The 20,477-nt window shown below is 54.1% G+C and overlaps 1 protein-coding gene across 6 annotated transcripts in view; it reads left to right on the top strand.

Annotated features, from left to right (window-relative positions):
• The window catches only part of ARRB1 (arrestin beta 1), a 73,962-nt gene extending 54,968 nt beyond the window's left edge, over positions 1-18,994 (top strand). For 4 of the 6 annotated variants that reach the window (XM_034995545.1, XM_034995544.1, XM_034995546.1 and 1 more), the window contains exons 7-16: positions 864-931; positions 3,123-3,258; positions 4,102-4,186; positions 4,643-4,715; positions 5,559-5,696; positions 6,873-6,956; positions 8,198-8,221; positions 10,441-10,511; positions 11,370-11,421; positions 12,774-18,994. In XM_034995545.1, coding sequence (XP_034851436.1) covers positions 864-931; positions 3,123-3,258; positions 4,102-4,186; positions 4,643-4,715; positions 5,559-5,696; positions 6,873-6,956; positions 8,198-8,221; positions 10,441-10,511; positions 11,370-11,421; positions 12,774-12,885 — 843 coding nt within the window. In that variant the 3' untranslated portion in view covers positions 12,886-18,994. The remainder of the gene's footprint in view (positions 1-863; positions 932-3,122; positions 3,259-4,101; positions 4,187-4,642; positions 4,716-5,558; positions 5,697-6,872; positions 6,957-8,197; positions 8,222-10,440; positions 10,512-11,369; positions 11,422-12,773) is intronic. The other 2 variants (XM_034995547.1, XM_034995543.1) reach the window with 1 other exon arrangement.
• The last annotated feature ends 1,483 nt before the right edge of the window (positions 18,995-20,477 follow it).

Genomic DNA, 20,477 nt, shown 5'->3' with positions numbered 1-20,477 from the left:
GAGGGAGAGGGAGAAGCAGACTCCCTGCTGAGCAGGGAGCCCGACACACGGGGCTCGACACACGGGGCTCAATCCCAGGACCCTGGGATCATAACCCAAGCTGAAAGCAGATGCTCAACCAACTGAGCCACCCAGGCGCCCCAAGCAGTCTCTCTTCATACAGGGCAGCCCAGAGGGTGTCATCCTCACCGCCCCCCTCCAGCATTCCGTTATGTGCAGTCTCTCTTGGGCTGCTTGTTGGCTGCAGCGAAACCAAAATGTTCTCTGGACTACTACCTGGCCTCACAGCCTTGCATGGGGGTGCACTCATTGTGGTTTCACAAGTGGGGAAACTGAGGTTCTGAGAAAAGTGACACCCCTAGTGTCACAGCCCCCAGAGCTGAGCCCCCGTTGCCTCATCTGCAAAATGGGGACAATAGGATGCGCCGCCTCGTGTGGTTGAGAGGGGACTGAGACACTGAAGCACTGTAGGGTCTACACACAGTATGTGCCCCCCAAACAGGGTTGCGGAGGCATCCGTTGTTATTTCCGTGTGGCTGCTTCCATGAGGACAGCCGCCCAGACCAGGCAGGGGTCCAGAGGGTGGAGCCCAGTTCAGGCAGTTCAGCCCATCCAGCACTGGGGGAGCTGGGAGAGCTCTGTGGGAAGGTCAGGTTGGGGAGGCAGCCACCCCCAGAGGCAGCCCAGCACTGGGGCTGAGCACTGGGTCCTGAGTCAGGTGGGGGGTGGGGGCGAGGGGCGGGTTTGGGAGTTTGGTGTTCCTATCCAGCGTCCTCGTTTGTAAAATGAGAGGGTGGGATGGCTGTGCTGTAGGGACCCCGGCCCTCTCCAGGACCCTGTGGTCAGCAGCCCCTTCCCCTCAGGCCTGTGGTGTGGACTATGAAGTCAAAGCCTTCTGTGCCGAGAACCTGGAGGAGAAGATCCACAAGCGGTGAGGAGGGCGCAGCTTCCGCTGGGTGTGTGGGCTGCCTGCCGGCCGAGGGAGGGAGACAGGGCCAGCGAAGTCTGAAGAAGAGATAAGTAACAATACCTGGAAGTGTGCGAGGAGGGGCCGCACATTCCAGCCTCAGGAACTCCGAGAAGGGCACGCTGGAAGGCTGGCCAGTCATGGAGGGGTTTTGGAGGGTTTCCTGGGGCAGGTGGCTCAATGGCCCCAGCTCAGGCCTCCGCGTTTCTCCCTTTACATGGCCGTACCTGCCTCCTCCATCTCCCTGCCTCTAGGCTTGCCCCGCCAGACTGCATGTCGTTTTATTTTGGAAAGAAACAAAATTCAGATCGTTTTTAACAGTGAGCAAGATTTTTCTCAGCCATCCTGGACTCCCCACTTCCCCTTTCTCCTCCTGGGAGGCCATTAGCAGCAGGTGGTGGTTGGGGCTGGCTGGAGGCAGGGGTGGTGATGGGATCAGTGGAAGCAAGGGAGGGAAGTGGAGTCAGCGAAGCCCCCCTCCCTGGGGAGAGTCAGGGGGAGGGTCAGCCCACATGTCCGAGAAGGTTTCGTTCTCCTGGAGAAGCAGAGCCCTGGGCAGACAGGCCAGGTTAGCAGCCAGAAACAGCTGGCCCTGACTTCTGAGATGGACTGCCCAGCCCTGCTTTCACGCCTCCTCCTCCTCAAGGCAGGCCCTTCCCTTCCCCCTGGCGAGGCTGGCCTCAGCCCCCCCAGCTCTGATGCACCCTGCGTCCCCAGGCCGCAATCCTCCCTGAGGCTGGCTGAGGGAGGGCGCTGCAACTTCTTAGGGAGTGAGCTGAGTTTGCCACCTGGTGGCTGACGAGTGTATTGCAGGCATCTCCATCTCCAGCAGGGCCAACTCTAGGGTGTGGGGAGATAGGACCCTCCCTTGCTTTTCTGTCTTCCTTTTCTTCTTAAGACCTGAGACCAGGGGAAAGAAGGTTGGGGGCTTTTGAAGGAGGCCTCACCAAAGCAAGGAAGAGAAACAACACTGAGGGCCACCGCCTCAGTGGAACACCCCACTGGAACATTTTAAGTCTACACCAAAGTTACTACTAATAATGATATAACAACTATCATTTATCAAGGGCCTATTAAGGAACAGACACTATTCAGAGTGATGAACATGTACAAGCTAAATTAATCTTCTCAGCAACCCTGGGAGGGAGGTGTTACTATTGTTACTGTTTTACAGATGAGGAGACTGAGACCCAGAGGTGAATTTACTCAAGGGCATATAGTTAGTAAGGGGAGAACTAAGGCCTTAAGCCTGGCTGTCCGGTTCCAGGGAGTGGAACAGGGATGCCGGAACACCCAGCATGCCACAGACACTGCCTTGTCGGGTCCCATCCCCTTCCAATCTTGTGTCCTCGTTTCCTCCCTGAGTCCCTGTCACCTTCATTGAGCCCCATCTCATCTCTTGGCCTCCCATCTATTCACTGGGTCTCTGTCCTCTTCACTGACCTGCATCCCCCTGAATGAACCCCCTCACTGAACCCCGTCACCTCTCTGAGCCCCCACTTCTTCACAGGGCCCCTCCGCATCTTTTGGTCGGATATTTGGAAGGCATTTGTTATATGGCAGGCACTGTCATAGGTGGTGAGAACACAGCAGTGAACAATGTAGATAAAACTTTCTCTCCTTAAGGAGCTTACCACTATTAAGTGACCTAAGGGATGCAGGCAGTGAAACATAGTCTCTTTCTTGCCATCCTGCTGGCTGCCAAGACACAGACCCAGTGAAGAACTGCCATGGGGGAGTTTGGCTCTGATGGGGTGGGAGTTCAGACCAGGAGAAGATCAAGTGAGCTGATCCAGGAAGGTTTCCTGGAAGAGGAGGTATTTAGCTGGGCCTTGAAGAAGGAAGCAAGTGAGGGCCAAAGTGGGAAGAGGGTATTGCAGGCGAGGGCCCAGTGCAAGCGAAGCTGCAGAGACAGGACTAGATAGACCATCAAGGTGACAGTGAGGAAGTGGGGGTGGCTGCAGACACAACAGGGTAGGATGGGGTGGGGCCAGGTGGTGACAAGGCCCCTGTGTCCACCTCTACAGTTTAGACTGGATTTGAAGGCCATGGAGAGCCATGGCTGTCTCCTGAGCAGGAAAGGGAGGATTACAAGGGAAGGGGATAGAGGCAGGTGACTCTGGCTATCTTTTGCTCTGCCCATCATCTCCATTAGGAATTCCGTGCGCCTGGTTATCAGGAAGGTTCAATATGCCCCGGAGAGGCCTGGCCCCCAGCCCACAGCTGAGACCACCAGGCAGTTCCTCATGTCGGACAAGCCCTTGCATCTAGAGGCTTCCCTGGATAAGGAGGTAGGAGGCTTGGACTTGGCAGGGGGTGGGGGCTGCTCTCTGGGGGCTGGGACCTCCCTGCCAGCTCTCTTATGGTCACTAGGACTCCTGGGGTAGGAGCTTCTGCCCCAAGTCCTAAGACCATAGGGTTCAGGGAATCTGAGACCTCCCTTGAGGGATTTGGGAAGGCTTGGGGGCCAAAAGGAGTGGCAAAGTGGGGCATGAGCCTGAAGGATGCGATCGACTTAGGAGTCAGTGTACCTCCTGAAGGGACGTGGGTCCTGGCCATCTTCCCACACCCCTGGCCCCCTTTGAAGTGTGGGCATGCCTCTGTCTCTGGGGACAGCTGAGGGTAAGTGCCGGCGGCAAGAGGATTTGGAGCCTGTTCCCTCAGTGAGCCAGCCAGCCCTTCCCCCCCTTTCTCCTGCTTCTTCCAGACCCTCTTGAGTCTAGAATTCCTGGCATCCAGATCCAGTAGGGGCTCCATACACCACCTAGTCCAAGTCCTTCATTGAACAGAGGGGGAGACCGAGGCTTAGGTAACCTGTCCAAGGTCACGCTACTCTCATCCTCTTCATCATTGTTATTACTATTGTTGTCATTATTTCTGATGACCAGGTCAGGACTGGAGCCCAGGAATATCGCCTTCTAATTCAGTTATATTTCAAAATCCCACCAAGGCACTGGTCTAATGTGCCCAGTGCCTTAGCATCAGTGGAAAGTGGCTGAGGAACTTGAGGCCAATGTCAGAGTGGTCAAAGTCTGGGGAACCCCAGGAGATGGGTGTGGGGCCTCTTCTCCCTCCCTCTCTCTAGAGCCTTAGTACCCTCCGGTCCAACCCTTCTCCCTTCTTCTGCCTCCCAGATCTATTACCACGGAGAACCCATCAGCGTTAATGTCCACGTCACCAACAACACCAACAAGACAGTGAAGAAGATCAAGATCTCGGGTACCCTGGGCAGAGGGCCAACCCAGGGGATGGGCAAGAAGGAATCCTGCCAAGGGTTGGGGGTAGCTGAAGGCTCTCCCCTTGTTAACAGACTTGTGGATAACTACTGGCCTGCAGGGAAGCCCCGGGGCCTCCTCTTAGCCAAAAGGGAAGTCTTTTGAGGCTAGTAACACAGGCTGCTCATTGGTCAGGTAATGAGTTTACTGCGCAAGCCACCTACTCTTAGGTTCTTTGGGGGTTCTGGGCAAAGCTGTCCCTAAGGGAGAGTTTTGGTGATGGAAGGGAATGCGTGTGTTTGGGCTATCCTTTGAGTGGCAGACAGGGGTGGTCTCTTGAAGAATCCCCCACAGCACTCTGGCCATTCCCGGGGCTGAACATCCCCAACTTGAGGGAGCCTGGGATGCCTGGGAGTGGGAGCCCAAGGCTCACACCACCTTGTCTCCCTCTTCCTCCCAGTGCGTCAGTATGCGGACATCTGCCTTTTTAACACAGCCCAGTACAAGTGCCCTGTGGCCATGGAAGAGGCCGAGTAAGTGAGCGCAAGCCCAGCCGTGGATGTGTGGGACTGGGTGGGGAAAAGAGAAGCCCTGGCTGCAGTTACAGATGCACATGGTTCTTTTCCTCCTGGCAGAGGGCTGGGCCTTGGACTTCCTGGCCACTCACTGTAGATGATCCCAAACAGCCTTTTAGAAAACATCCACTTGCTTTAGATATAAGAAAATGCATGCTACAGTCAAGGGAAAGACCCACTCAAACTAGAATGACAGAATGAGAGCTAATGAATCGAAGGGGACCGGGGTCGTAATTACACTGTGCCAGAAACCTAGATTAAAGAGCAGATTTTGCTCTGAGCTTCCTGGCAGCCTAGGCAAAGAGGGAAAGGCACTAGGTACATAGCTTTTCTTGTCTGATAAAAGAATAATCCAGCTCATTGGGTAAAAGGCGTTGTATGTGCAAAGGTAGAGAGTAATTATATTTAAAAAATCTAGGTTTGAGGGTAGCTACTGTGGTTGAGCATGGAATTTTTGTCTCGAGTTTGTTAGCAGCTAAGGCAAGAGAAGAGATCTCAAATGAAACATCTTTTCTCACATAAAGGAAGTAGATGCTCCCGTTAGAAGACACATCTGTTGTTGTTGTTGTTGTTGTTGTTGTTGTTTCCTGGCCCTGCCTCCTTTTGGGAGGCAAGTGCATTTGGTGTAATTATTCATGTATACATGTTTATGGACATCTAATAGCACTCAGTATTTTGGAAAGTTACAAACGTGTTTTCAGTGTTACTCTGTGGCCTCTGAACTGTTCTGGCTGGCCTGGGGGTGACGGCTGGGAGGTTGCCTCTGGGGCATGTTTCCACACCCGCCTCCCTTCTTCCCAGTGACACCGTGGCCCCCAGTTCAACCTTCTGCAAGGTTTACACACTCACGCCCTTCCTGGCCAACAACCGAGAGAAGCGGGGCCTTGCCCTGGACGGGAAGCTCAAGCATGAAGACACGAACCTGGCCTCCAGCACCCTGTGAGGACCCACCCGCCCTCCTCCTTGCCCCCCCGGGGTGTCCACACCCACCTTTCCCACCAGTGCCAGTCCATGTGGCGGTCACCCTCTCTGCAAGCATGGTCCCTGGCCTGTCCTCAGGAGCTGGAACTGTAGGGGAACTGTCCCCTTACTCTTACCGCTATCCAGGGCTGACCCAGAGAGCCAAATCAGCACCTAGACCCAGCTCCCTCTGTCAGTGCTGGGCTCTGCTGGCTTGCCCAGGGGAGAGCAACCCGGAGAGGCTTCCTGCAGGAGGCAGCAGCTCCTGACCTAGTGTCTTGAGTCAGATGGGGTGTGTCCCTGAGGCAGAGCAAGGCTGGAAGGAAAGGAGGGGCTTCGGCGGGAAAGGATGAATCAGGAGGTGGATGGGGAGTCTGGGGAGATGTGGACAGTGAGCTGGGCTAAACCAGATGTTGGTGTGCCCCTTAAAGGGATCCCTGGGCCATATGATCACTCCTGCCTCGTGGTCATCACTGACTCAGAGGCTACCCTGCCCTAATGGAGACCTGGGGTGTGGGGAACTGGTCTCACCCTACCTGCTGAGGTCTGGCCCTTCAGTGGGGCTTTGGCCCGCCTCTGCAGCACCCCTGCCCCTGACTCCCAACGTGGGCCCTGTGCTCCAGCCACACGGTTGTTCACAGGCGTGCTAGCCGCTCGCCTCCGAGCCTTTGCCCTCTTCTTCCACCCTGGTCAAATCCTACCTGTCTTCAAGACTTGGTTGAGGGGCCGCCTCCTGCAGGGTCTTCCCCAATACCTCCTCCCCTGCCTTGCCAACCGTCCTCTCCCTCTCTGATCTCCCTGTCCAGCCCTTTGTGCCCCATGGGTTGCTGAGTAGTGGGAGAGGTAGCATCCATCCATCCAAGGGCAGAAAGAGTGCACCCCTCCCCGAGCTGCTGGGACTCAGGCCCAGGGAAGAAAGGGGCTTATCAGGTGTGCCCGGCAAGTGAATTTCACGGCCAGATAGGGGACCCAGGGCTCCAGGTTCCCACCCACTCAGGGCAAAGCTTCCCATTCTCATATCCTGGGCTCCGTTTGTACATGGTGGCTGAGTGGCCCAGGAGAGGGACGGATGGCCACTGCCCCCACTGCACCCCACCCCTGCCGTGTCTCTTCCACCCAGTGATCGTGAACCTGTTTCCCTATGTCACCTTGCAGGTTGAGGGAAGGAGCCAACCGGGAGATACTGGGCATCATTGTTTCCTACAAAGTGAAAGTGAAGCTGGTGGTATCTCGGGGCGGGTGAGTGTCCTAGCCCAGCCCAAGACTCCAAAGTGCAGAAGGGGGTGTCCCAGACCACCTGCAGCCCACTGCCCCATTCTGCCTGTTTGCTGGACCTTTTTAGCTGCATCCACCAAGAGGGTAAACCAAGCTTGAGGACTTCCCATTCCTTCTCTTCCTCCTACATGTTCCTTTTCCTCCTCCTCTGCCCTCTTTCCCTTGCCCACTTCAGAGGCTTTTGATCCCTCCCCTGCCCTTTCCATGTCTCTCTCTCCTTCCACCCCTTCTCGTCTTCCCTATCCCTGTCTGGGCACATGGGGTTGTTGCGGGGGGGAAGCTTCCTCAGAATCTATGCTGTGGGGTCTCTAGAGGGTTCTGTCCCCTCATCACGCCCATGCTGATCTGCTGAGGAAATGGCTAAAAGGGGCTCAGAATCGCAGAGCTGGATTAGGGGTGTTCTGAATTTTCCCACTTTACAGATGGGGAAGCAGAGGCCCAAACCGTTCTCCAAACATTTCCTGAAATCTCCTCCCCTAACCTCAGGTCATCGGCTGGGTGCTGGGGTCACTGCAGTGGACCAGACATATTCCCTCCACGGAGCATAGTCTATGCCCCACCTCCAAAGGTGGGGGCTCAGAACAGCTTTTCCCCACAGATGGGGCCTGCATGTTGTCATAAACCCAGAATTCGGATTTCTAATTTGCCACAGGGCTTTTTGTCTGACTCATAGATTTCTGTGAAAAGATTTTCAAGCTAATAGCATTAGACATTAGAACAATGCCCTACGTAGGTGGTAGTATCCAATACTGACCGCGTATTATAGGACATCTCAGACTTGCAAATCCCAAATCCCGTGTCCTGTGACTCTGCAGGACCCACAGTCTGCCTCGAGCTCTTCCTTGAGGAATCCTTGGTGAATCCCAAACTGATTTCTCTTGCCATCAGAGAGGCCTCCCCAGTGCAGGCCACACAGAGCTCAGCTGTCATGTCTCCTTTGCAGAGGAGGATCCTGGGGGCTCAGCCAGGTCTCTGCGAGGGGGTTTGGCTGAACTGGGCCTGGATTTCAGTCCCCCAGGCAAGGCTAATGCCATTTTTCTGTATCTCTGAATGAGAGGTCACAGCCACACAGAGGTGGGTGGGAGCTCATCTCAGGGTCTGTCCTACCCCTGCAGGCAGCGAGGTGGTAAATGAACATGCTTTCTGTTTTCTTCCTCTCTGAACTCTCTCCTGACCATCTCTCCCGTCTCCTCTGACCCACCCAGCCTGTTGGGAGACCTTGCATCCAGGTAAAGCCCCTCCCTTCAACCGGATCCACCCACCTTCCCGAAAGGTCCAGAGACCACTGGGCTGACCGTCTAGAATTGTAGGGCACTGGGTTGGAAGTCTTAGCAGTCACTTTCGATGGCCAGGCTCAGGCATATATGTGCTGGGACTAGAATCCTCTCCAGAGGGACTAGGGAGATGCAGTTTCTCCTTTAAAAAACCTTGCCCTGTTCTTCTGTTCCACCCAAGTGACAGGAACCTTTGCAGACAACAAAGTCAGCTTCCTGGATCTGGGGGAATAGCGCCCCCCAACCCCAAAGTCTGCTGTTTTGGAGAAATGCAGGCTTCATGGCTTCCAGACTTGTACAGTAATGAGAATTAATTGCTGGCCATGTGTTGCTAGGGAGAGGTCCTGCGGAGATCTGCTCTTGTACACAAGGTCCCTTGTAGCCAGCTGGAGCCATGCACCTTCCAAAACAGGCACGGGCAGTGGTTTTGCCTCCTCCTGTCACAAGGTGGCAGTAGTGTTCATCCCGGGAAATCAGGCTATTTGGAGAGGTGAAATTAATTCAATTGAGTTCAGTTCAATATAATTCAGTAAAGATTTCTGGAATCCAGATTTGTGCCCAGCCTTGTGCTGCAATGCTGAGGTCCCAGGGAAGAATCAGACCTACCCCCTGCCCTTGATCACTCATGGCCTGCTGGAAGGTTAATGTCCAGATTCTTCCATCCATATGCTGTATGGCTTTCACAAAGGTTGGCAAACTCATTCTTCCCTTCTGTTAGCTTACTCTTCCAAGTGAACCTGGAAAAGCAATCCCCTTTGCAAGCAAAAAGCAAAAAAAAAAAAAAAGCCAAATTGTTTCGATAACCTATGAATCCCCCATGTCCCCATTGAGGGGAAGTAAAGATTGATTCTGGCAGGTGCAAGTTTCACAGTTCAGTCAAACCTTTTACCTACATCATCTCCTAGAAGTTAAGTATTGTTATCCCCATTTTCCAGATGAGCTCAGTGAGACCTGAGGATGTAAAAGTGTCCCCCCAGACAGTGCTGGGCCTGGCAACAGACCTTTCTGGTTGCACAGCCTCTGTCCCTGCCTGCTCTGTTCTCCTCTCCCTTCCCCCCTGCCACCTGGGCCCAGGGCAGCAAGTCTGTAAGATGAGGTGCTCACAGTTGGCAGGGCTTCACCCCAAGCTGAGAGGAGGAGCTTTCGTGGCTGCTTCTCTAGGAGTGGAGAGCAGACGATGGGTAGGAATCACCTCTTCAATTCAGAGCTGTTGTCACTCAGTGGTTGAGGATGTGAATTATGGAGTCAGAATCCTATCTCTCACTTCCAAAAAAAAAAAAAAGAATTCTGTCTCTCACATCCCATTAATAGTTGTGTGGCCTTGAGTAATGTATATTTCCTCCTTGTGCCTCGGTTTCCTAGTCTGTACATATGGTATAATAATGGGATTGTTGTGGAGATTAACCAAGCTACTCTAGAATAGTCCTTAGCATGGAGTCAGCACCATGTCTGCTCTTGTTATTATTTTGCTCATCAGGGCCAAGGGGAGGGAAGTCCTGGTCAGAAGCACTGGCCTGTGTCCGCACCTCCCCTGTTCTTCCCCACCACCCAGACCCTCCATCCCTACAGGGCTTCAGGGAAGGCTCTAAGCACAATGTTGATAGCCCTGGGGCCTGCCCCCATACAGCTTGAATTTGATTAAAATGACCTGGGCAGTGTATCATCCAGATGGCAGGGGGCTAGGGCCCCTGGAGCACTTTTACAAGAGCCTCATGGGGATGTTGGGAGGTGGGACTGAGTAGGGGGGAGGGGGAAAGGGCCGGAAGGAAGCCTGGAAGGGCAGTGTTAGGGAAGGCTGGGCTGGCTGTGGCGGTTTGAAGCCTGCGAGGTCCCGGGGCACCTCTGGAGCCACGCGGGAACCAATGTGCAGACTGCCCTGGGCAATTCTTTTCCCACCCCGAGCCTCTCAGCTCATGAGAATCCAGGGATCCTTATCAGGAAAAGGGAGGTTTCCATTTCTCTTGGGAGATAGCAGAAAAGTCTTCTAATTCAACTCCTAGAGGGAGTAAGGTTCAGGGAGTGGCGGAACTGGGGCCTGAGTCCAGATTCCCTGCCTCAACTGAGAGCTACCTCCTCTGACCATAAAACCCTCCCCAGTCCTCAAACTGATAGGGCATTGAGTCTTCTAGCCTGAGACTGAGCTTGAGGCTCACTGGGTCTGGGTCTTGTTTCAGTGACGTGGCCGTGGAACTGCCCTTCACCCTAATGCACCCCAAGCCCAAAGAGGAACCCCCACATCGTGAAGGTAAGCAGGATCTGCGGGTCACTGGAGTGGGAGTTTCCAGGTTGTTGACCCCGTTCTCCATCAGCTGCTGTCTCTCCCCATCACCCCATCTCACTCTGGGTTAGCCTTCAGCCCAGGGTCGCTCTTTTTTCTCAGCACCCCAGGATCTTTTGTGAGGCCCACACTCCTCTATTTGCATCTGACTCCCCCAAGAGGCAGAGAGGTCTGACTCCTTTCTCCATGGGGAGGGAGGCTGGGAGTGGAGGGAACTCACTGGCCATGCTTGGAGCTCTTGTCTTGCGTCCAGGCATGGGGGAAGGGGCTGCACAGATACGATGGCCCCTGGACACATCTTAATGATTTTTCCAAGTGATACCAGATTGGTCATGTTTCCTTAAATCTAAGACTGTTTGAGTTGAAAGAGACAACACAATAGTCTGTGCCACAAAGAAAGAAAGATGTTCCCGCAATTAAACTATGAAATGCCATTGATTATGAAACATACCCAGGTTCAGAGATGTGAGAGTGAAAACAAAATAATCATGGTTGTCTTAACACTAAATGAAAGTCATGTATTTAAGGAAAGAATCTAGGTCATGCAGGAAACATGCCAAAGGAGCAGGGTCCAGAGTTTTTTCTGTCCTTCTGGAGCTGCTACGGGCCTCTGGGGCCTCCTTGGACCCTCCCTGGACTCTCCTTCCTGCCTTTAGGATGATTTGGGGGTGTGTTCAAGATCAGGGACCAACCCTTCTTCCCCACTTCCCTTCTTCCTTAGCCCTCCCCATCTTAGTTTGGTTGCCCTAGCGTAGGGACCTGTGCATACCTGCCCCCATGCCCACTCCCCACTAACCCATGGGCATCCGCCCACCCTGTGTTTAGTTCCAGAGAACGAGGCGCCAGTAGATACCAATCTCATAGAACTTGACACAAAGTAAGCCAAACCCTGCCTGCAGACGTTTGGGGGGCGGGGGGCTGGGGCAGGGCAGGGCGGGGCGATGGGATCATTTGCATATATGCTTATTAACTCCTGAGGAACCGCTGGTCTAACCCGTTGCTGAGAGCTGCCTCTGCTCGCCTCTTCAGCAACCCGCTTGCCTGCATGTGACTTGAAGGACCCTCCGTGCCCGGTCCTCTTCCTCCTGCCTTGGTGGGGTCTGTCTTCCTCCCTCGTCCTTGCACGTCCGTCCGTCAGTCCGTTCGTCCATCCACAGCGCCTGCTCGGCTCTCACAGGGCTGGTTTGGTTCGGGGCCCTGGGCTGGGCTTTCTTGCCCTGCCCACGCCCAGCCAGTGGAATCAGGCTGTGGGGTGGGGAAGGTTCTGGGGGATCTTGTTGCTTCTGACTCCTGAGGACTGATGGAGATTTCCCTGCGGTCAAAGGCCATCGCCTCACCGGACAGTGGCCAGAGGGGGAGGACCTAGGCTGACTTCATGAACCACCTCCAGAGCCAAGCAGCTTTCTCTTTCCAGCTCCAAATCCACCCTTTCCTTGTCCCCCAGGAGATATTTGGGATGTGGAGTCACAAGTCATCCCATGAGGATACCTCATGGGGCTGGCTGAATTCTGTGGGGCGGGGGACTTGGGTGGGCCTAAGTGTACATGTTATATGATAGAACAGAAATCACTGTTCTTAGAAGTCCTTCGTCCTGAAACCCCACTCAGGCACCCCCTCTCCCCACCTACCCTTCCTCTGCCCCGCTATTCAGATTTGCTGCCCCCAGACCCCCTCCTATCCAAGATCCCTCAGGGTAGAGTGAGCTGACAGCTCCCTGGAGAAAGGGCATTCATGGTTTTCTCTTCCGCTAAGCCAAGCCCACACCGTCCTGTGCAGAAACAGGAATGCTTCCTGAGGGTGGTTCTTTGGGTGGGTGCTTAGGGTTTCTTGGGCCGGTTCTGGGGGATTCAGAATATGCTGTGAAACTACTGGTGGGCTGGCCTCCCATAGTAGGACTGAGTTCCTCCTCTGGCCCCAGCCCAGCTACACTGCACCTCCATCCCTATTTGATATCTCCCCCACCCCCAAATCCTCAAGAACCGGGTCACTCTCCAGCCCTTAGGCATTAGAGTCAAACTCGTGCATCCCTCTGGTATTTCCACAACTAGCTGGAGTCCGGATGTGACCAGTCCCACTGTCACCGAAGGGCATCTAGATGTGCCAGCCTGGCAGGCCTTTCTGCCCGTGGTCAACCCCAGGGGCCGGCCTCTGAGTCCCATCTGACCCTCTGGATCAGCCTGCTCTCCCTGCCTGGCAAACACACCCCGTTTTCCTTGTCTTTCCCACCAGCGATGACGACATCGTGTTTGAGGACTTTGCCCGCCAGAGACTGAAAGGCATGAAGGATGACAAGGAGGAGGAGGAGGATGGTACTGGCTCGCCACAGCTCAACGACAGATAGACTGGGGCCGGCCCTCCCTCCAGGCAGCTCCAGGGCCGCGCTCATGCACTAGGATGCTTATTTGTCTTTTTCCTGCCCTCCTTCCCCCTCCCCCTTGTTCTTCTGGTTCCTACCAGGGGGCACCCAGTGGTCTTCCAGGTCACGGTGGTGAACCTCTGGCCTCAGGGTTGGCCCCACATCGCCATGCCAACAGGGCCCCAGGGATCACCTTCTCCCTCTTACCCCTCCTACGGGTCACCCCTCCAGCCCCTTCTCTTTTCCTGCTGACCCCCAGAAAGGCCATCTGGGCTCTGGCCTTGGGATTTGACTTGGGATGGGGAGCAGAACGGGGAGGGTGGGGCAGAGGGCTCAAGACACATGAGAGGGTGCCCGCGGCCCCAGGTGGCTGGCATAGCTCTGGCAGCTAAAAGATCACTGCACTGAGGGCCACCCTCTTCTGGCTGGGAGGGGCACACCTGTGGATAGATTCTCAGTACGTTTTTGCGGTCCGGACCCACCAAACACCTCTCCCTTTCCACCCCTCCGTCCCCATCCTGTGTCCCTCTGCGTCTGACAGTGACATTGGTGAAGGTTCACAGACCCCAGGAGTAGAGAAAAGCCACTGGACTGACATTCTTACCAGCAGTTACCCAGTCTAAGGCAAGCTGTGGGAACAAGCCCAAGTCTGATTCAGTCCTATCAGGATGTAACATCCTAGCTACCTTGTATCTAATGTGTGTGTCCTCTCTATACACATGCACCGAGAGAGAAGGGCAGGGTCTTCACAAAGCGCCAACCTGCTGTATAGTGAGCCCAAGCTCCTGGGGTGGGGGGGAGGTTCCTGAAGGGTGACTCTGAGAGATGGGGTTTGGGGGCAAGAAGATAAGCATCTGCTCTATTCCCTCCTCTGCAGACTTAACAGCAATCAGTGGTCCCCCGAGAAGTCAGGCTGGAGGTCCAGATGGGGCTGGGGACAACGCTACCCTACTACCTCCCCTCACAGTTCTCCAGGGCTGAGCTGGGCTGGCCCTGCAGGCTGGGAGAGCATGCTCGAGGCCGCCATGCCCACAGTCAAAGGGCCTCCTGCCCCAGGAGGTGGCATGGCCCATTAAGATGCCCTCCCCTAAAAGGAAGGGGGCTGCTGGGTAGCAAGGAACCCTTCATTTCCTTGGGGAGTTAATGACCCCCCAGTAGTTCCCAGTGTCATGGATGCCCAGTACCCATTGGCTGGTGTTGGTGTGATTGGGACCCGGGGCATTTTTAGGCAATGGGGCAGGCAGATGATGAGGTAGAAAGTGATAAAAGGTATTCGTTCTTGTCTGGCCTTTGATGCCCACTTACTGTATGACCTTAGGCAAGTTCCTTTCTCTCTCTGGGCCTCAGTTCTTCACCTAGAAGACCGAAGGGTTTGACCAGATGATCACAAAGGGACCTCCCAGCTCTGGCCTCCAAGAACTTGTAAACCTTAGAGCTTCTGGTATGACGGGTGGAGCCAGATGCAGACCATTGACTCTGGTCTGTCTGCCTCCAGAGGTGATTCACCGAGCCCCAGAGGTAGCAGGGCCATGGAGAGCTCCTAACCCACCCCTTCCCAGGACCTTCTTGGGCCGCTGGAGGGTCATCTGATGTCAAGCTGCAGCCATAGCTAGCGTGAGCTGCTTGACCATAGGGCTCGAGTATTCTAGAAGACCAAGTTTGGATTTGCTATGACAGGGCTTTGGGTACCTCACAGCTCCCTGTGGAGGCAGACCCCCTAAGATTCACCTTATACCCAAGCAAATATATTGCTTAGCAGGGCAAGTGGATCTCTCCTCCATCCCTGCTCCCTTTTATCTCTGTCTCATACTTGCCTGAAAAAGGAGACAACAAAATATTATGGGTACTCCACCCTTTTCAGTCCAGCCCCTCCTGGGGTGGGCTGGGTAACCATTATCCATGGCGAGAGTACCTAGTTCACAAGCCTGGCACTGCACCCCAGCCCTTCCCCTTCTGAATCTCATGAAGCTGCAATTCTAGGGAGCACTACCCCATGTCAGGCCCAAGTCAGCTTGTGGCAGTCATACTTTCCTGGCCAGCTCTGGGGTCCTAGCTGTGGGTGCCCCCGTCATCCAGCCCCTACCAGAGCTTGCTGGCAGTTCACACCTCATTGGACAGCTGAAGAGTTGATGAAGGGCTGGAACACATGCCAAGCATATGCCCTCCAGTGTCTTCCTCTGGAACATTTAAGGCTGGTATGAGACCCTTTAGGATTTGGGGGATCACTCCCCTACAGACCAGCTTCTTCCTCCATCCCTCACCTGTGCACACAAAAGATTTGTCAGCCTGGTTTCTGGCTTCTTCACCTCAACACCACACTCACCCTTTTGGGTTTATCCCAGTGTTTGACTGAAATTTCTCCAGCCGCGGTAAGTATCATAGCCCCATCTAGACTTTTGCTCTTTGGGCCCAGGGCTGCAGAAGGGCAGCCCCTGTCCCCAGGAAGCTCCTGGTCAGGTGAAAGTTCTAGGAGGAAGGAATGGGGACCATTGCATTCAGGGCTCCTTGGCTCCTGCTAGTCCATATAGTGCCTTGATGTGAAGAAGAAACCGTGCCCCTTCCAGGTGGGTTCAGTCCATGTTAGAAGGCACGGCTTTGAGAAGGGCGCACAGGCTGGAGTTCAGCCCCACTTGCCCCAGTCAGTGCAGCACAGGCCAGTGTTTCCTTGGGCCTCTTCCTGAGAGAAAGACCCAGATCTTCTTTCAAAGCTTCCGGTTGGCTCCAGACCCCACTCCACTGGCAGCCCCCCAACCATGACCCAGTCCTCCTGTGCAGGGCCCCTCTCCATCTGGAGTCAGCCTGCCTGGAGCCAGGTGAGATTGGGGAATGAAATTGGAGTGAAGGGGGGGGTGAAGGAGCCCCACCGGGCCCCAGGCACCAGTCCACAGTGTTGGCTCTGGGCTGACCCCACAGCTCCGCACTGGTACCTTCCAGTGGCCCATGTGGGTGGCCTAGAGAGATCGGTCTGGGAAGGTGGGAGAAGCATGGCGCTGGGTGAAAACCTACAGGCAGAGGCCAGCTGGGCTTCCTCAGCTTTCCAACCATGAGAATGGTGAAGTCCTGTGAAGAGAAGGGCTGAATTACTCGGTCGGACTCCATGGGCTGCCTCAGCCTCAAAGCACAGACGGCAAGGGTGGGCACACTGGGTTGCGGGGGTGTTGCTTCAGCTGCTCGGCTTGTTGCTGACAAGCTGGTTCCCACATGGTGCCATGGAAAGCATGCTGGGCTAGAAGCAGTGTCTCCAGCCCAGTTGTCACCAACCAGCTGAGTAGCCTTAAGTGAGCAAGTCACTCAACCTCTTGGGCTCAGTTTCCCTAACTAGAAAATGAGACCGTAATCTCTTCCCCACCTGACTCAAGGAATCTGAAGCCCACATGAGACGAAAGTCAGCTCTGTAAGTTGCAGATGGCTGCTCAAGCAGTAGCCCAGGGTCACACAGGAAGATCACTGCAGGCTGCGTCCTCCTCCCGCCAGTCTTCACCTCTTGCCCCCTTCTCACTTAGGCAGACGTCAGCCAGGAGGAGATGCAGTCCGTTTGGCTTTGAAAATGTGGACACTGCTTAGGAATGCCTTGCCCACAGATAGTGAGTGGTCCCAGAGATCATGACAGCGAGACACACCATGGATATTGCCAGTGATTGGGCTGGGGGCATCCTGGACCCTCCCAGCCCTGGTGCCACCCCCATCTCCCGTCTTTCAGATTCCACAGAGGCCAAGAAGCTCCTGGTCAGGTGAAAGTTCTAAGGGGAAAGAATGGGGGCCATTGCATTCAGGGCTCCTTGGCTGTTGCTAGCTGCCCCCATCCCCCCATGGCTCTGATCCCAGATTACGGAGAGCCACCCACCTCCAGGCCCCGGGAGGGCTGAGCCACTATTCCATCAAAGAACCCCACGGGTGAGGTAGACTAGCAATTGCCCTTCGAAGTAGAAGGCCCCTCCAGGATCAGCACAGCCGCCAATGCTCCTTGGTGATACTTGGAAGGGATTTGGACCCAGGGGCAACCCAGGCCCGTTCCCCTGAGAGCTGACCCGTTCGTTCCCCATGGTTCCAGCGCCCCACAAAGGCAGCCTCTCCTACCAGTGACTGGGGACTGGACATTCAGCCATCCCCGAGGAAGGCATTGGCCCCAATCTTGGTCTCACAGGCACAGGCCTGTGTCTGTTCTGATGTTTCTCTCTTTTTAAAGTCAACAAGGACCAAAACAGACTCTCCTGACCCTCACGCACAAGCCTGCGTTGAGCAGTCTGATGGCATTTTGCCATCCTCATCCACACAGGTCCATCGCTTCTGTCCTCCCTCCAGGACTGAAGTGGCCTGCCTGTGGGGCAGGGTCCCCACCTCGTCCACTCCCCTGCAGAGTCCCTGCACCGTGGCTTCAATGAGAGGCCCATCGAAGGGGGAGCCCCCCCCAGCACTCTCTCCCAACTCTGCACTCTGAAAGGGAAATCAAAGCACAGGTCCCCAGGACCCAGGACCCATAGACACTCTGAAGCAGCGGTTTTCAAACCAGGTGCCGTGGAACCCCTGGGTTTCACAGAGCTTCGCCAGGGGCTGCTAAGGTGGGACGATGGGGGTGGAGGCAAAGGCTAGGTCTCCAGCTCTCCCCCATCCCCACTTCCGCCAGGACAGCTCTGCTTTTATCTGTCTTGCCTCTTGAGGTTCCACCTTCAAACTTTTGAAGAAAAGCTTCTTCAAACCACCGTTCTGAGGTTTGATCTTCAACCAGCAAGCACAGGTTCTCTTCTTGCTTTTCATGTTGGAATGGCTTTAGCATTCCAGTACAAAGTGGCTTTGTATTGGACCTTGGGCTGCAGACCCAGGCCCACGCACTTGCTTACACACACATGCACACACACACGTACACATTGGACGGTTTTGTAGCTCACCCACCCTGAAGCTCTGGCCTGGGTTTGATTTGGGCAGGGGCCTGGTGCTCAGTGAGGATTGGTCTTACCTTGATATCAGCCCATGCAGGGTGGGGGATGGTGGAGCAAGGAAATAGGCCCAGCCCCCACCCCAGGACTTGTGTCTGCACCCCACTTCCCTGATTCAGGCCTATGGGACACGTGATGGGAGAAGGAGGAACTAGACTTAGGTTCCTCTTTACATACAGCCAGATGGATGGACATCCAGGTTCTTACAAAAATGTTGAGGGGGGATGTTACGATAGAAGTCCCTCCGTGAGGACATGGTCCCTCCAGAGACCTTTAAAGCAGCCAGTTTCCCTTGAGCAATTCTAATAGGCTTCCACTCCCACATCTGTGGACAAGCTAGTGTGTGGACAACAGGAAGATCCCTGAAGAGATGCTGGTCCCCCACCCACAGTCTCCCACAGTCTCTGCCGGCCTGCCCCTCTGGCCGGGTCCCCCACCAGGCTAACTGAGGGGTGGCACATTGGTGAGACCTGGACCAGCCCTTGACACAGAATCCTGCCTGGGCCCCCCACTGAGGGCATTCCAGGTGAAAATGTGAGGCTCAGGGCACAGCAGACCATGTGGCATGGGAGAAAGTGTTCTGTGTTCAGTCCGAGTATGCCTTTGGGAACCCCACTGACTTCAGTTTCCCCATGTGTAAGATGGGGCTTGTGCCAGACTCTGCCCACCTCACAGCTTACTGCAAGGAGAGGTCATGGAGTGGGGTATGATAGGTAGTGTCCTATGAGAGATGGGAGCCGCACAAACTTGGGGTGTGGTCATGGCCTGCACTGCAGATCAGCAGAGCACTTGGGGGAATGAGTATGGGATGTGCCATCTTTCCGGGGCATCTCTGCTCAGTGTTAAGGTCTAGCCACAGACGCTATGGGAGACCTGCCTCTTCCTACCCAATGGGAGCCAGCATTCAGCCTGGCACAGTGACTGTGGATCCTGGACGCAGGGAGTGACAGGTGGCTGGGACAGGTCTCCAGGTCTGTAGCCCTTCTGTTAAGTGATTATTTTGTGACACCCTCTTTCCTGGGCCACCTGCCAGGTTTATCTGTTGTACTGTGGCATTCCTTATTATGTCAGATAAGTTATTACAGTTTATTCAACTCTAACAGGACAAATGAACAAGAGAACCATAAATAGGAGACCATTAAAGGTCTTTTGTGACAGATGCTGGGTGTGCATTCATTTCTGTCTTATTAGCTCATGGCAAGACCTAGATCAGCAAATCCTGCCCTACTGCCTCAGAATATTGGAGAGGACCTGGGGCTGGGTCAGGTGTTGTCTTCCCTTCTCTGTGGCCTCACCTCCAACCTGGTTTCTGCACCTCCTTCTGGAAACTGTCAAAGAGCCACCCTCCCCATGTACCAGTCTTCTGGCCTTGGGGAAGGCCAGACATCACTGGATCCCAGGACCCCTGGTTTGCTTCTCAGGTTAAAGCCATCCCATCTTCCCTTTGGCATCACCAACCACTCCAGCTGGAATCCTGCCCCGGTCTCAGCCCTGGGTCTTATTCAGTTCTCATCTCCTGTTCTGCTGGGTCTCCCCGAAGTCACTTCACTTTGCCATGACTTACCCAATGCCTGTTCCAGAACACATGGGAAGAGTGGGGATATATGTGAGGCAGATTCAAAGTTCTAAATGATAATGGGCTGCATTAACACAAAAGGAGGATGCCAATGAATGTGAGATGGCTTTCTCAAAAAAAAATTGATTATGTAGGAAAAAGAATTTGTTTTTACATTCCTCTAAAATAATGTGTAACTTAGATCAAAGCATTGCCCTCCTGGTGGGCCAGAAGGTGGTCTCTTTCCTCTGAAGCTCCTTTAGGCCAGAGAAGGGTAGTGGGAAGACACTGACATTTGAATCAGGAGGCTTCAGCTAAGGGCTCTCATTCTGCCTTCCCATGTGGTCTGTATCAGTCTGAGTCCAGAGAAATAGCCTCTTCCCATATTTCAGTAGCAGGGATTTTACTGATGAAACTGGTTATAATGTTGCAAGAGTTAAAAGGGCAAGTGAGGCAAGGGATGTGAGGCAACCCAGAGATTAGGTGTAACTGGAAACCACTACCACCTGTAAGGTGGAAGGACAGGATGAGGAGTGACACACCTGAGGAACTAGGGACATTGAGGAAGGTATCTGAGGAATTCAGACCACAGGAGAAACGCGTCTGTTGCTGGGGATGCTACCCAAAGCAGAGTGTGAGAAAAACTACTCCCCTCTTCCTGCCCCCTAACTTCATGCCCATGCCTACTCTTGGAACAATCTAATTAAAAGCTGATTTTCAAGGAATCCTGGGAAATGTGGTTTGCCATGGTTGGTGCCCTGTAATACAGAGCAGAAGTTCAGGGTATTAGATCTGAGACCAAATAGGCAAATCACCAGCTCTTCCTCAATCTTCTTATCCAAAAAATAAAAATAATCATATTGGTCTGGATACCACAATTGAGAAGGAGTGCCCTGCCATCTAAACAGGACCATAAATGTGGGAGAAGTATTTGTTTTTGAATCAAAACCTGATAGAACTGAATGGAGAAATATACAAATCCACAAGACTCCTCTCTCAGCAATCAGTAGAGCAAGAAGACAGAAAATTAGTAAGGATAGAAGAGACCTGAACAACATTATCAATTGACTTAATTGATATTAATAAAA

This window comes from Mirounga leonina, unplaced genomic scaffold, assembly GCF_011800145.1.
Source record: "Mirounga leonina isolate KUSES-001 unplaced genomic scaffold, KU_Mleo_1.0 Mir_92, whole genome shotgun sequence".
Classification (NCBI taxonomy): domain Eukaryota; kingdom Metazoa; phylum Chordata; class Mammalia; order Carnivora; family Phocidae; genus Mirounga; species Mirounga leonina.
Note: the sequence above shows the minus strand (reverse complement) of the source record. Positions and strands in the feature narration are given on the sequence as shown.